The sequence below is a fragment of the Rhinolophus ferrumequinum genome, chromosome 17 (assembly GCF_004115265.2).
Source record: "Rhinolophus ferrumequinum isolate MPI-CBG mRhiFer1 chromosome 17, mRhiFer1_v1.p, whole genome shotgun sequence".
Classification (NCBI taxonomy): Eukaryota; Metazoa; Chordata; class Mammalia; order Chiroptera; family Rhinolophidae; genus Rhinolophus; species Rhinolophus ferrumequinum.
Genome location: NC_046300.1, coordinates 41,902,625 through 41,917,545, shown reverse-complemented (window position 1 = coordinate 41,917,545; position 14,921 = coordinate 41,902,625). Strand labels below are relative to the sequence as shown.

General features: G+C 43.6%; 1 protein-coding gene across 1 annotated transcript in view; it reads left to right on the top strand.

The window, feature by feature from the left end:
• Positions 1 to 14,784, top strand: part of MKRN2 (makorin ring finger protein 2) — a 32,333-nt gene extending 17,549 nt beyond the window's left edge. Inside the window, exons 2-8 of the mRNA XM_033133136.1 lie at positions 528 to 656; positions 1,719 to 1,900; positions 3,085 to 3,389; positions 4,706 to 4,920; positions 6,582 to 6,692; positions 13,198 to 13,342; positions 13,519 to 14,784. Of these exons, the coding sequence (XP_032989027.1) occupies positions 528 to 656; positions 1,719 to 1,900; positions 3,085 to 3,389; positions 4,706 to 4,920; positions 6,582 to 6,692; positions 13,198 to 13,342; positions 13,519 to 13,656 (1,225 nt within the window). The 3' untranslated portion in view covers positions 13,657 to 14,784. The remainder of the gene's footprint in view (positions 1 to 527; positions 657 to 1,718; positions 1,901 to 3,084; positions 3,390 to 4,705; positions 4,921 to 6,581; positions 6,693 to 13,197; positions 13,343 to 13,518) is intronic.
• The last annotated feature ends 137 nt before the right edge of the window (positions 14,785 to 14,921 follow it).

Sequence of the window (14,921 nt, the reverse complement as noted above, 5' to 3'; positions counted from 1 at the left end):
GTTCAGTGGAACATTATTATATATGTCTTTTGGTGCTACACTATCTAATTTGATCCTCACCACAACGCAGGAAAGTAGGTAGTGTAATTTTCACTTTATAAAGGTAGCGAGGCCCAGGGAAGTTGGTTCTGACTTGCTCATACGTGGCAGGGCTGGATCTTGGGCTCGGGTCTTTTCGACTCCATTATGAGCGTACTCTGTGAGCTCCATGAGAGAGAAATTTTTCAGAGAATATATTCTTAATTATGAGGCTCACATTTTACATATGTAACATATCTCAAATCAAGAGGATATATCTTAAAATAGAAATTTATAGGATCATTTTTCTTCTGGAAAATCTGTCATTGAATTAGTTGTGGTACTTCTAAAGTCACTTAGAATCAAGGAAATAATGTAAATCCCCAGTGCCTAATAGAGCCTTGATACATAATATGTGCATAATAGTTATTTGTATGCTAGGTTCAAAATTATGGTGATTTTATTAAGCAAAGTGTGCTTCTAAAAGTTTTATGCCTCTGTCTCTTCAGGTATTTCATGCATGGTGTGTGTCGGGAAGGAAACCAGTGCCTCTTCTCACATGACTTGGCAAACAGCAAGCCATCTACCATCTGCAAATACTATCAGAAGGGCTATTGCGCCTATGGCACTCGTTGCAGGTAAGAACCCCGCAACTGCCCCCAACTGTTACATTGAGTTAAATACTATTGGAGATTCAGATCCTTCCTTTGGAGCATGGGTCTTGATGAGGGGAAAATTTTAATTTAAAAGTAATATGATAACATTACAAAAAGTATGGCAAATAATTTTGAAACCTCAATTTCAGTACCCTCAAATTTTGATTTTTCAAAATCACTTTTCAGGCCTTATTCTTATGAGTCTCTGGTTGTAAAATTGCACTTATAGTATATGTAAGATTTTTGTATCTTGCTTTTTTCCCCACATAACATGTCATAAGCTTTTTCCTATGCTGCTACTTTATCTCCTAACTGTAATTTTATAACGTTTCATGATGTTAATAGACCATCATTTTATTAAGTATTCCTATATTGGATATTTAAGTGGCTTCCAATTTTTTGCTGTGAGTATCCCTGTAGTAATTTATGTGCATAGGGAGTCTTCCTTTTTTCCATTCACATCTGTATGCAACTTTTGTAGCTTCTAAAAATATTCCAGAAACCTGTTGTTGTCCTTTTGTAGTGAAGCGCTGCTCTGTTCCTTCCTGGACTGCAAAGCTCCCTCCAGTGCCTCCTCTGGCTAGTTGGGGGATGACGGAAGTTGGCCAGCTTGCCCTCCTCCTGCCAGTGGATGCCCAGAGAGACAGCCCGGGGAAGGCTGGTCTCCAGCTGTTACATTGTCCATCGTGAACACTGTGGAGACGCCTGCCCAAAAGAACACTGGATTGAGTGTCAGGAGATTTCAGATCAACATCTGTCTAGAATTTTCAGGGTCTTTTTGTGTGGTCTGGGGCAGTATGTCTGTCCCACTCAAGTTCTACAAGGACACTTAAGGGTAGGTGATAGACAGCAAGGTACCACTCATCCTGAATTGCCAGGCAGTTCTTACTAATTGATAAGCCTTTTATCAATTAAAATACAGGAAAAGATTGTTTCATTCTCCAACTCCACAAGTGGAGCAGAAGGAAGGACGTTCACTGTGGGCAGGGTGGGAGGCATGTGACTGTATGTGCCCATAAAGCATCTGCTGTGTGTTTTGTTTAGATATGACCACACAAGGCCCTCTGCTGCAGCTGGTGGTGCTGTGGGCACCGTGCCCCACGGGGTGCCCTCCCCAGGTTTCCACAGTCCTCAGCCCCCTTCCGACCTCACTGCATCTATTGTGAAAACTAACTTACATGAGCCTGGGAAACGTGAAAAGAGAACATTGGTACTTAGAGACCGAAGTGAGTAAGCAGAATCCTTTTGTTACCTCTGTTTGAAAAGCAGTCTTGCTTGTTCTTGATGTTCCTTTCTGGCCTGCTCTTGTCACGAATACTGCTAACCTAATGTCCCTCCAAGGTGTTCGAATGTTAGAGACATGGGATCTGCCCTGAGAATAGACTTCATTTGGCTACAGTGTTCGGATGATACATTCAGCTTTGTACCCAAGGCTGGGCTGAGCCCCAAGCCTTGGCAACATATAAACAGGGACCTTTTTGTCAGCATGTAACTGCCATCTGCACAGGGTAGTTGCCCAGTTCTGAGAAGCACCAAGCTGTTATTACAAAGTTAACGTATTTTTGGATAAAGAGCATGTATCACTGTTTGACTTCTAGGTCATGTCATAGTCTTAGTTCTTATGCTAAGCATTTCAGGTTGCACCTTTGGTAACAGAATACCATGTTGGGGTTTAGGGAGTGGTCTGGACCCTGGAAAAGTGTTTGGGGAGGAAGAAGGCTACAAATCGTAAATGTTTTTATTGGCTAGTCCTCAGCCTGTGAAGGGATTTCTAGTTCTCAGAATTGTGCAGCATAAGGCAAATTCCATCCTAAGCAAACAAGTAATCAATCCAGTCAAACGTGTCCCCTCTAAAAAAGCCGGAAGTGTGTGTGATGGGAAGGGAAGTCTCCAGGTGTGAGAAGAGGGCCCATCGGGCAATTGAACCTTGACCTCAGGACCCAAAGACTTGCTCCAGATTTTCATTCTAGTTCACTTTAAAATGATAAGTAACGTTACTTGTGTAAAGTCAACCACTATATTCTATTGACCTCATTCTAAATTTCTTTTCACACACACACGTGTGTCGTATGTGTGTGTGTTTATATATATTAGTGTTAACTGGTCCACATGTTGATATTGCCATATTTGCCATTTTTAAATAGCAACTTTAGTGTTCTTTTGTATAAATATAGTCTGTTTTGCTATTTCCCTATGTTGCCAATTATGGGGTTTTTTTTAATTATTGTAAGTGATGTCACTAGGAACATTTTATACTATCCCTTTTATTTTTCCCTCTTGCCTGTTTTTTTCCTATATGTTCCCAAGAGTGAAATTCACGAGGTCAGAGTTGCTTAATCTGTTAGGTTTTGACTAACTGCTTATCAGGATGGTTGGGCCAATTTTTATTTGTGTTGTGTTTTGTATTAAGACCTCTCTGGTATGGCTGAAGAAAAGGCTTACCCAAGTGTGATGAGTAATCCAGGAGGTGGCAGTGAACCCCAGAGCAATCCAGATATGAAGCCACATTCCTACCTAGATGCAATCAGGAGTGGCCTAGATGACTTAGAAGCTAGCAGCTCTTACAGCAGCGAGGAACAGCTCTGCCCCTATGCAGCCGCTGGGGAGTGCCGATTTGGGGACACGTGTATCTACCTGCATGGAGAAGTGTGTGAAATCTGTCGGTTACGAGTCCTGCACCCCTTCGACCCAGAGCAAAGGAAAGCTCATGAGAAGGTAAAGTTGCAAGCCTTTGTATAAACTCGTTTTAAGAAATTTGAAGTGCACTAAGTGACAAAATTGTTGGTATTTCTGCAAGCATTTTTCTGCCAATAATAACCTGCTTTATGTGCCTGGCATTTTTATACCATATTTTCAAGCCTTTTTGCTGTTGTAATTTTGCCAATTCTTGATTATGTAGAATAAATAAAAAAGGAACAGGTGTCAGAAACAGAAAGCTATGCAAAGTTCAGATAATAAATCTACCTCAGGAGCTGTGTGTGTGTGTGTGTGTGTGTGTGTGTGTGTGTGTGTGTGTGTGTCTGTCAGTCTGTCTGAGAGAGAGAGAGACAGACAGAGACAGAGACAGAGAGACAGAGATACATCCACCCTCCTCTCTAGGTTTACATATCACTGTGGCTGTGATCCAGCCAGGCTGAGTTGTAGAGAATTCCAGGAGCCCGGATCATAGAGTCTGGGGAGCCAAGTGTTGGAAGGGACCTTCCAGGTTGTTAGGTCCCAGTGTGCAGGAAGCACTGCCTCACCCTGGGCTCTGTGCTGGGTACTTGGCTCTGAAGGTGGTAAGAGAGAAGGGGAGGAGCCCACAGCTGCAGGTGGAGCCAGTGAGGAGGAGGCCTGGCTTGTGGGGGCGGAGTCTGCCGCCCTCCGTTGTCTTCCCAGGAGGGTGTTGAGGTGGGCACAGAATTAGCTTTCCTCTCCACCCAGGTGTGTAGAGGTGTTGTGCAGGCTTGTTGACTTATCTCCTATCTGCCCAACGTGAGCTCCCAAGGGCAGGACCTAGGGCTTCGGACTCTTTTCATTGACTCCAGTGACTGATACACAGTACTATACATGGAAGGTATTCAGCACCTGCTTCCTGAATAAATGAATTCATTCAATAATTTGTTCTCTTGAGAAGTACGCTGCTTACCTCTGACTCTGGACTACCCACCTGACGTTTCAAGTTAAGGATTGTGCGGCATTTCTGTTACCATTGTGGTTCCGAGCAGGGAAAGCTGGTGCCAGAGGAAGCAGGAGACCAGGGTCCCTCCCACCCAGTCCTTGGGAACTCTGTGATCCCACAGCAGTCCTCTAACCTGTGGGACCTCTATGGTCTCAGCTCTTCACTGGAGGTGAAGCAGGGGGCTGGCCAGTGAGGGTTTGAAGTCCTTTCTGTGGGCTGAGAGCGCTTCGTGTCCTGACTCCAGGGATTGCGGGGCCTCGCCTAAGGAGCCATGGTCCATGTTCCTTCCTGATCCTGGTGGAGGCAGTGTGGCTGGCAGCTGCTCCCGGGCAGCCTAGAACCTATGGTTTCCCTCCTCTCTCCCCTGCAGATCTGCATGTCGACCTTCGAACACGAGATGGAGAAGGCCTTTGCCTTCCAGGCGAGTCAGGACAAAGTGTGCAGCATCTGTATGGAAGTGATTCTCGAGAAGGCGTCCGCCTCTGAGAGGAGATTCGGCATCCTCTCCAACTGCAATCACACGTACTGCTTGTCCTGTATCCGGCAGTGGAGGTGTGCCAAGCAGTTTGAGAACCCAATCATTAAGTAAGTACAGCCTGCGTCTCCTCTGTGGAAGCAGGGAGAAAGCTTGACTGGGGAGCTTCTTCCACGCACTCTTATGCCTTCACGGTCTTCTAGACGTTTCAGTGCAGAGGCCAACTGCTGAGTCCTGGCCCTTGGGCCAATGAGCTTGGGCCCATCATTACCCTTCCTGAGCCCAAGTGCCTTTTCCTTTGAAGTAGGGGTAACAGTTCTGCCAGCTTTCAAGGTGTTGGGGGGGACACTCAGCAGGGATGTCTGTGTGATGAGGTATTAATGGCACTGGCCTGTTTGACTCCGCGCTCTGCCCTTAGGCCAATTGCCTGTTGACCTTTTTAAGCTTCTTTGTTTTCTGTAAAATAGAGTTACTTGAGGATTAAATGGAATAAAGCATATAAAACATTTCACATAATGTCTCATACACAGGGTCTACTCTATGGAGCCAACACAGGGTGGTTGTTTTTTTCCAGCTTTATTGCGATACAATTGACATATATGTCAATTATTCTTACATTCTACAGTGGGACAGTTGGGGGAGGAGAGCTAAGTCATACGGAGAAGTTACTGCATGTCACTGTTTTAGAAACTCCTTACACACATTAACTTATAATTCTCTCAGAGACCTACGATCGTCATCCTCATTTTACAGATGAGAAAACTGAGGTGTGGTGAGCCCAAGTAACTTGCCCAAAGTCACACATTTGTGTGTAAAATAACAGCTTTGTTGAGATAAAAGCATACAGTTCCGTGGTTTTTAGTATATTCATGGAGTTGTCAACCATCACTACAACCTACGTTAGAACATTTTCATCAGAAAGAAACCTCCATTTTCAGTCACTGCTCGTTCCTCCCTCCTTCCACCTCCTGACAACCACTGATTTACTTTCTGGCCTGTGGATTTGCCTATTCTAGCCATTTCATATAAATAGAATCCTCCGATACTTGGCCGTTTTGTATATGGCTAACTCTTTCACTTAGCCTGATGTTTTCAAAGTTCAACCATGTTGTGGCATGTACCACTGCTTTCTTTTTATGGCCATTATAATACGGCATTGTACGGATATCCACATTTTGTTTATCTGTTATCATTTGACGGACATTTGGGTTTCCACCTTTTGGTTATTATGAATAATACTGCTATGAATATGCACGTACAAGTTTTTGTGTGGACATGTTTTCATTTCTCTTGGGTAGATAGCTAGGGAGTTGTTGGGTCATATGGTTACATATGTTTAACATTTTCAGAAACTGCCAGACTGTTTTCCAGAGTGGCTGAACCATTTTACATCCCCACCAGCAGTGTACGAGGATTCCAATTTCTCCATATCCTTGTCAACACTTTTTATTGTCTTTATTTCTGATTAATAAAGACATTCTAGTAGATGTTAAGTGGTATCTTATTTGTGGTTTTGACTTGCATTTCCCTGATAACATGATATTATGCAACTTTTTCTGTGCTTTTTGGCCATTTTGGAGAAATGCCTACTCAAATCCTTTGCCCATTTTAAAACTGGGTGGTCTTTTTATTGTTGAGAAAAACATGTTTTTAACAGTAAATAAGGTTTGGTCAGGAAGCATTTGGAGTGGTCACGCATTTGAGCAAGAGGTTTAGTGCGCACAGGATTTGTAACTTACTCTCTTCCATACTAACCTGATTCTTATTTCAGGTCTTGTCCAGAATGCCGTGTGATTTCAGAGTTTGTAATTCCAAGTGTATATTGGGTAGAAGATCAGAATAAAAAGAACGAGCTGATTGAAGCTTTCAAACAGGGAATGGGGTAAGTGCTTTGAGTCCAGGCATGATCCTGGCGCCTGCCTGGGCTCTTGTTTCTGTCTTTGCCGTCACCTGCAGAGCCTCCCCTTCTCTCCCAAGAATGTGGTCTTGGGGTCCTGAGGCCACTCAGCGTCTCCTCTCAGACATCACGCTGGGCTGTGGAGATGCAGAGATGAGCAAAACCATAATGCAGTGGACTTAGTTTTTAAGCTAAGCGGTATCCCGTAGAAATCCTGTTTCTAGTGCTGAGGTCGACCTGTCACCTGTGATCATTCATTCAACAGATGTCAATTGAAGATCCATATGATAGGCCTTTTCTAGTTGCTGGGGATACAGCATGAAAAAAAATCAGACAAAAATCCCAGTCCTCACACAGATTACATTCTAGTGAAGGAAAGAAAATAAGAATAATAAGAAACAAAAAAGATGAATGAGGAAAATATAATACAGTAGATGGTGGTCAGAGGTAAGGAGTGAAATATACCCAGCAATGGGGACAGGAAGTGCAGGGAATTGCAATTTTAGTGTGGGAGATCATGGAATGCTTCAGTGGGGTGCCATTTGAGCAAAGACCTAGGGAAGGTGAGGCAGTGAGCCATGCTGCTGTGAGAGCATTGTAGATGGACGGAATGGTCGTTGCAAAGACAGGCTGAAGCGAGTCTCCCTCGTTCAAAGAACAGCGGGGAATGGCTGGAGGAGAGGAGCAAATTGGGGGAGAACACTGGAGACACGGCGGGCGACGGGTGGGGTGGGAGCAAATTGTAGGACTTTGTAGGTCATTGGATGGACGAGCCTTTTTATTCTGGATGAGACGGCCAGGTGATCGGAGGAGTGACGGAAACCCATCGATACTGTGACAGGATCACTCTGGCTGATGCACTGAGAATACATTGAAAGAGGAGGCAAAGTTGGAAATTGGGAGACCAGTTAGGCTATTGCAATAATCGAGGCAAGATACGACAGTGGCTTGGACCCCGGGGCAGGAGGTGTGGAGGTGGTGAGGAGTGGCTGGATGTGGGATCTGTTGAGAAGAATTTCTGATGGATCTGGTGTGGGTGTGAGAGTGGACAGGTGAGGATTCAGATTTCACATCCAGCATCACCACTTCCCATTTCTTTGCTGCACTTCCATCTTTGTTGACCAGTTTTCCTTTTAATTATCCATTTTTGTAAAATATCTTGTGGGTTCATCACTGGGAAACAAGGGGCAACACAGAATGGTGAGGACCCACTTCCTGCTTCATAGCTGGTGCCTTCTCACCGTCCCTATGTGTGGAAGGGCTCTCTTCTATAAGAACCTCCCATTCTTGAGGGCTCCACACTCGACTTAATCACCTTCTAAAGGCCCCACTTCCTAATCTTCTTATGTCAGGCATTAGGATTTCAGCATGAATTTTAGGGGGCTAGATATTCAAACCATAGCACATGGTAACTGAAAGTACGCAGATCAGAACTGTGCAAAGCAAACGCTGCCTGTTTACCATTTTGGATACGTGTGCTGTTTCTGTCTGTTGGCTATTCTAATATTTTTTAGAATTCCATTTTAACTTACAGGTTTTTTTAGCTTCTTTTTTTTCATGTTTTTTCTCAGAGCTACAGTACACTCTTAATTTTTTCACAGTCAGAATTCATATTCCTACTGTCTTACATAATATGCAATTACCTCATTATCATCTTTTATACATATACGTTATATTTACATACGTATACAGCATAATAATGTTTTAAAATTTCGGCTTTACTGAGATATAACTGACAAAACCGTAAGGTACTTAAAGTGCACATCATAACGACTGGATATGTGCTGTGCAAGGATACCTTTCGTCTAGTTCACTGATAGCGTCGCCTCATGTCTTTTTTTGCTGAGAACATTTCAGTTCTCTGATAGCAAATCAATTATGTGATATTGTTATCAGCTGTAATCACCATGTTTTGCATTATATCCTCAGACCTGGTTCATCCCATAGTTAAAAGCTTATTACCTCGCTGTGTTTTATGGTTTCGGGTCTCACGTTCAAGTCTTTAATCCATTTTGAGTTGATTTTTGTGTATGGTGTAAGAAAGTGGTCCAGTTTCATTCTTTTGCATGTATCTGTCCAGTTTTCCCTACACCATTTATTCAGGAGACTGTTCTTTCTCCATTGTATATTCTTGGCTCCTTTGTCACAGATTTACCATATAGATCGATGTGGGTTCATTTCTTGGTTCTCTGTTCCATTGATCTGTGTGTCTATTTTTATGCTAGTACTGGACTGACTGTTTGATGAGCTTTGTAGTACAGCTTAAAATCAGGAAGTGTGATGCCTCCAACTTTGTTCTTCGGTCTCAAGATTGCTTTGACTATTTGGGGTCTTTTGTGGTTCCACACAAGTTTTAGGGTTGTTTTCTATTTCTGTGAAAAGTGCCATTGGAATTTTGATAGGGATGGCATTGACTCTGTAGATTGCTTTGGGTTACATGGACAATATTGTTCTAATCCGTGAGCACATGGTATCTTTCCATTTAGTTGTGTCTTTATTTCATCAGCGTCTTATAATTTTCCAAGTATATAGGTCTTTTACCTCCTTGACTAAATTGATTCCTAGGTATTTTACTTTTGATATAATTGTAAATGGGATTATTTTAATTTCTTTCTGATAGTTCATTTTTAGTGTGTAGAAAGACAACTGATATTTGTATATTGATTTTATACCCTGCAACTTTACTGTTATAATGTAATATTTTACATACATTAGAACCATGCAAGGTAATATGACTTTTTGCTTTTAAAAGCTTGTGTATTTTTTAAAGAGTAAAAAAAGTTGTTTATATTTACTTAGATATTTACTATTTCCAGTGCCCTTTCTTTGATACATAATTCCTTCCAAAAGGTATAATTTCCCTTCAGTCTCAAGAACTGCCTTTAACATTTTGTTGATCTGCTAGTGATTAATTCTATTTATCAGAAATAGCTTTTCTTTTCATTCCTAAAGGATATTTTCATTGAATATATTGATCTGATCAGACCTATTCCATCTTTGCCTCCTCTTTCAATTAATAGAATTCTAGTTTAATAGTTTCTTTTCTAGCCCTTTGCAAATGTTGTTCCACTATGATCAGGTCTTTGACCAACTGCTCCCTATTTCCCCCACACCCCCAGCCTCTGGCATCTGCTTTTCTGCTATGTTCCTATGAGTTTGACCTTTTTTTTTAAGAGTCCACATATAAGTGATACCATACAGTATTTGTCTGTTTCTGTCTGGCTTATTCCACTTAGCATAGTGCCCAAGCCAGACAGAGTAAAACAAAGACTGTATGGTACCACAAAATGACAAGATTTCCTTCTTGAGGCTGAATGTTGCATTCTATACATACACACCACACCTTCTTTATCCATTTATCTGTTGACTGACACTTAGGTTATTTCCATACGTTGGCTATTATGACTAATGCTGCAGTGAACATGGGAGTGACGATACCTTGTCTAACAGGTGAGAGGTGGTATCTCATTGTGATTTTGATTTGTTCCCTGATTAGTGATGTTGATCACCTTTCCATGGACCTGTTGGCCATTTGTATTTCTTTGGGAAAATGTCTATTCAGCTCCTCTGCCCATTTTAAAATGAATTGTTATTGTTGCTATTAAAGTATGAGTTCTTCATATATTTTGGATATTAACCCCTTATCAGATAGTTTGCAAATATTTTCTCCCCTTCAGTAGGTTGCCTTTTCATTTTGTTGGTTTCCTTTGCTGTACAGAAACTTTTAGTTTAAGATAATCCTACTGCTTTATTTTTGCTTTTGTTGCGTTTGCTTTTGGTGTTAAATCCAAAGATTATTGCCAAGACCAATGTCTAGGAGCTTATTACTACCCCTTACAGGTTCTGATTAGAATTCACTGGTAATTTCGATTGTAATGAATTACATGTGATAGATGTTTTAATATTGTCCCACAAGTCTTGGATTCTGTTCATTTTTTCCCCTCTCTGTTCACCATCTTGAATACATTTATAGTAGCTGCTTTGAAATCTCTGTCATCTTGTGAAGTTAATAGTAAATCATTTAGACTCAAACTCTTGGGCAGCAGTTCAAATATCAGTTTGGTTCTTTTATCCTGGGGCATTGAAGTGGGGGTGAGAGATTTGGGCAGAGTTAATGCAGTGTTTGGAATACTCCCTCAGGCCCTTTTCTCTGTGGGACTGCTTTTTCCAGTGGCTGATTTCCTCCAACTCTGTCTTTTGGCCAGAAAGACTGGATATTTCCACTGCAGTTTTAGCCACCCTGCACAGACACCCGACTTTGACCTGCGTTAGGCTAAAAGCTTTTTTCCTTGGATAACTCACCTCTTGCCTTTCCATTCTTCCAGGTGTCTAATCTTTTGAAGAATCTTCCTGTTGCTGCTCATTCTCCAGTGTCTTTTAAAAATATTTCTGTTTCTAGTTATCTGCAGGAGAGTCAGGTCTGGTAGAAGCTTACTAAAAGCAGAACTGTATGTTACCTTTTTTAGTGGTTCCTTTAAGTTGCTTATCACGTACTAAAGGCTTGGTATTTTCCTGTTTTACCATTTTTTCCTTATGTGATGTTAACCTGTGTCCACCAGAGGGCAGGCGTGGCAAGGCAGAGGGGTCCAGCCTGTAGAAAGGAGCTCTGCTGGAGACGCCTGAAAATTCGCGTTGTTGTTTGGGTCTTTCCTGGCCTTAGTTTCCATTGGTGACTGTTTTTATGCATTCTACAAATACTTACTGAGCACCGTCTATGGGCCAGGCACCTTCTAAGCACCAGTGGGGGCTATAGAGGAGACATAGTAAGATAATTTCATGGGAAATTACAAAAGGGCAATAATGTTTTCTGGTGACAAATTCTTCATCAGAAGCCCAAGCCAGATACTACAACAGAGAAAGCATTTGGATCCACCTGAGTGAGAGCGTCAGGGAAGGCCATGAAGCATGAATAGCCTCTCCCTGGGTGTTAAAGGTTGGAAGTGGATGAATAGAAAGGCATGAGTGCAGAACAGTACAAATTTCATGTTTGGGGAGCAGGGGAAGTGGTCAGGGGGGCTGAAACAGGTAGGATGTGGTAGCACCTACCACCAACAGGGGCAGACGGACTGAAGTCTAAGGATGCAAAAACAGGTGACTGCACTGTTTTGAGAAGCTCCTCTGGTGGGTGGGGGGCCAGTTAAATGTCTGACAGGCAGGCAGCACAGGATGGCACCCCCAATGGCTTCAACAGTGTGGGAGCTGAAAGGACAGCTTGACTGGGGAGGTGCTCTGTCAGCAGAAGACAGTTGGATGTGAGAGCTGAGAACAAAGCGGGTGTGAACTGGAGGCTTTTGTCTTTGGTGACCAGATAAGGCTGGAGGAAGAAAAAGAACAATTATTTTGGGGGTGTAGACTAGAGAATAATTTTTTCAACCTGATGAGTTTGTTAAAGCCAATGTCTAGCAGACTGGTGAGAACTCACCACTTGAGCAGCCATTTGAGGATCTGCTCAGAACCTCGGGGGAAAGGAGGCCCTGGATGGTGTCTGGTCCACACACCTCTGCTTAAATCCACTCCCCAGCTGCCTGTGCTGGAACCAGACCTGGTGGGAGTAGCACCCGGGCCGGCCAGGTGCTCCTTCGCTCTGGACAGTTGGAGCTTTTCTTTGCGCTGCTCTGAGGTGAGGTCTCAGGGAACTTCAGCACTGGTCTGAGAAACTCTGGAATCAGGGAGTTCTGCGTCCTTGTCACCTGCCACCGTCACATACCCCAGCTGCCCCTGGCAGCAGCCCTCCTTTCTGCTGTGATTTGCTTGCTTTTTTGTACCTTCCCTTCCTGAACACTCCCAGGTGGCCCTCTGGGTTTGGGGGCATCTCTTCAACTGGGGATCATTTATGAAAATTTCATTGGAGCAAAAAGAAATGGGAATTCTCTATTAGGTTGTGATTTTCCTCAGGAGCAGGGGTTCTTAACGTAGAGATCTGTGGATATAATTCAAAGATAAGGGGAATTTTTAAACTCTTGATACTTGTACTTTGTAGACTTGTGTTTTACTTTCTGATTTGAATGCAAAGTACCCCTGCTCGTGGGTGGAGACCAAGGACAATCGGAGTGAGACCTGTACTTTAGGCAGCTGCTCAATTCACTGCTTTCCCTGTGACTCCTCAGTCGGGCTTCCTGGGGTCACTGTGACACCACTGCTGGCCACGAGGGAGGGAAAGCTCCCTGGGTGGAACTCCTGTTGGGGACTCGGAACTGAGGCCAGTAGTCCAGCTTCAGAACCAGGGAGCCCATGACAGCTGGCGCAGAGGAGAGATCAAGCCTAAGGTTCCCTTTTGGAGCATCGCAGGCTCACAAGTCCCCACGCAGGTTAGGTTCTGTGTGAAGCCACATGTCACAGTGGGATTATTATCCCACTTGGAAATCAGTGTCCATCCCTGTAACGTGAGGTTGACCTAGCTCTGGCCTCGGAGGCAGGATGGAGGAAGCCAGTGGTTCATCTGGACCCTCGATTCTCCCACCACCTTGATTTTTTTCTTTCTGCTTTTCAGGAAAAAAGCTTGTAAATACTTTGAGCAAGGCAAGGGGACCTGCCCGTTTGGAAGCAAATGTCTTTACCGCCATGCTTACCCTGATGGGCGGCTGGCAGAGCCTGAAAAACCTCGGAAGCAGCTCAGTTCTGAAGGCACCGTGAGGGTAAGGACTCAGCCATCTCTAGTCAGGGACACTCAACAGGGGCGTTTCCGGACACTGCTGCTGGCCCTTCCGCTAATCACTGGCAGCCAGGGCTGGGATAGGCAAAAGGAAAAAGCTCCCGCGCCTTGATGTTGCCCTTTATAATAACCAGGCATGCTTGCCCGCTGTTTTTGCAGTTCTTTAATTCAGTGCGGCTCTGGGATTTCATCGAGAACCGAGAAAGCCAGCACGTCCCCAGCACTGAAGATGTCGACATGACGGAGCTTGGGGACCTCTTCATGCACCTGTCGGGCGTGGAGTCCTCAGAACCCTGAAGAACAGGTTGTCGCCCCCACCTTGTGGGCTCTGCCGGCTGAGCCTGCCCCAGCCAGGTGTGCAGAGCTTCCTTTACTGCAGCACAAGTGACATGTTGCTTGGATTTGAATGGGGTTGTATTTAACCGTGGTCTCATGCATTCTCCATTATTACAGCCATGAGAAGAGTGAAAGATATAAAATAACAAGTATATGGAGTCACTACTTTTATAGCTGATATCTTAGTTGCACCTCAAGCTCCTCAGGGGGACCAACTAACCAGCCAGCCTAGACTGTTTTGATTGCTTGCTTTTAAAACCAACCTGGCTCTTGTCGTTTGAGCTTTTAACTCCCTAGAAATAGTCAGCTTGCAGTTGTCCCTAAAGCAGATTTTTTTCTTACCAAAGGATTCTTCACCCCTAAAAAGATTCCTCTATAGTGAATTTCTCTAGTGTCCTTAACTAGTGTGTGGTCAAAACTTGATCTGTATAGGGCTTTTCCAGGATAAAGTGGGCACTGCACACTTAGCCTAAGAGTCGATTTAGGACTCTTCAGTGTCCCAGATCAAAGCAGGAGTCTTGCTATATATTCAGTAAGCAAAGGAAACTGTAAAGCACCTTCCCTGTAAGGGGGGCTTGTGAAGTAGCAGGAAGTACAGGTGGCAAAGCAGAGGTATGGCCCCCTCGTTTTTGGTTGGTGTCGGGGCCACGATGCGAGGGAGCCTTGTGCACGTGCCTGCAGGAACATGTCCCCTGTTCTCCCCTGTGGGCACAGGTGTCAGGGCAGTGGTACCGAGACATTGGTGCACACGTGCTCTTGTGTTTGGCTCCTGCCCGAGCCAGCTAGTATTACCTGTAAAGCCTGGCTTTGATTTGAAATTTTGTAAACATTTAATGGACCCTGCAGTGGTCCTGAAGAGAACTGAGTATGAGTCCTCTGTCATCAGTTGGGATTTTAATTGAAGGAGCATAATCTTGTGAATCAGAACTCACTAAGCCTGAATTATCTATTTTTATAAACAGCTATAGATACCAAATATTTTGTAAAATGCATTAAAGTGTGGGTAGAAAAAGGTCTATTCTTACCTGAGTTCTGAGTTTAGAGTGCTTTTTGCATAATTTTTATTGTCTTTAGTGGAAGGTGACAAAGAGCATAGGACGAGGCATAACTGAATTCACTCCCAGGTTCTAGGCCCATTTCCTGCTTCTTGAGTCCTGCTCTAGAGAGGATGAACACAGAGTTCAAGCTGTGAGCTCAATATTACTCTAAAAGGAAGAAACAGTATT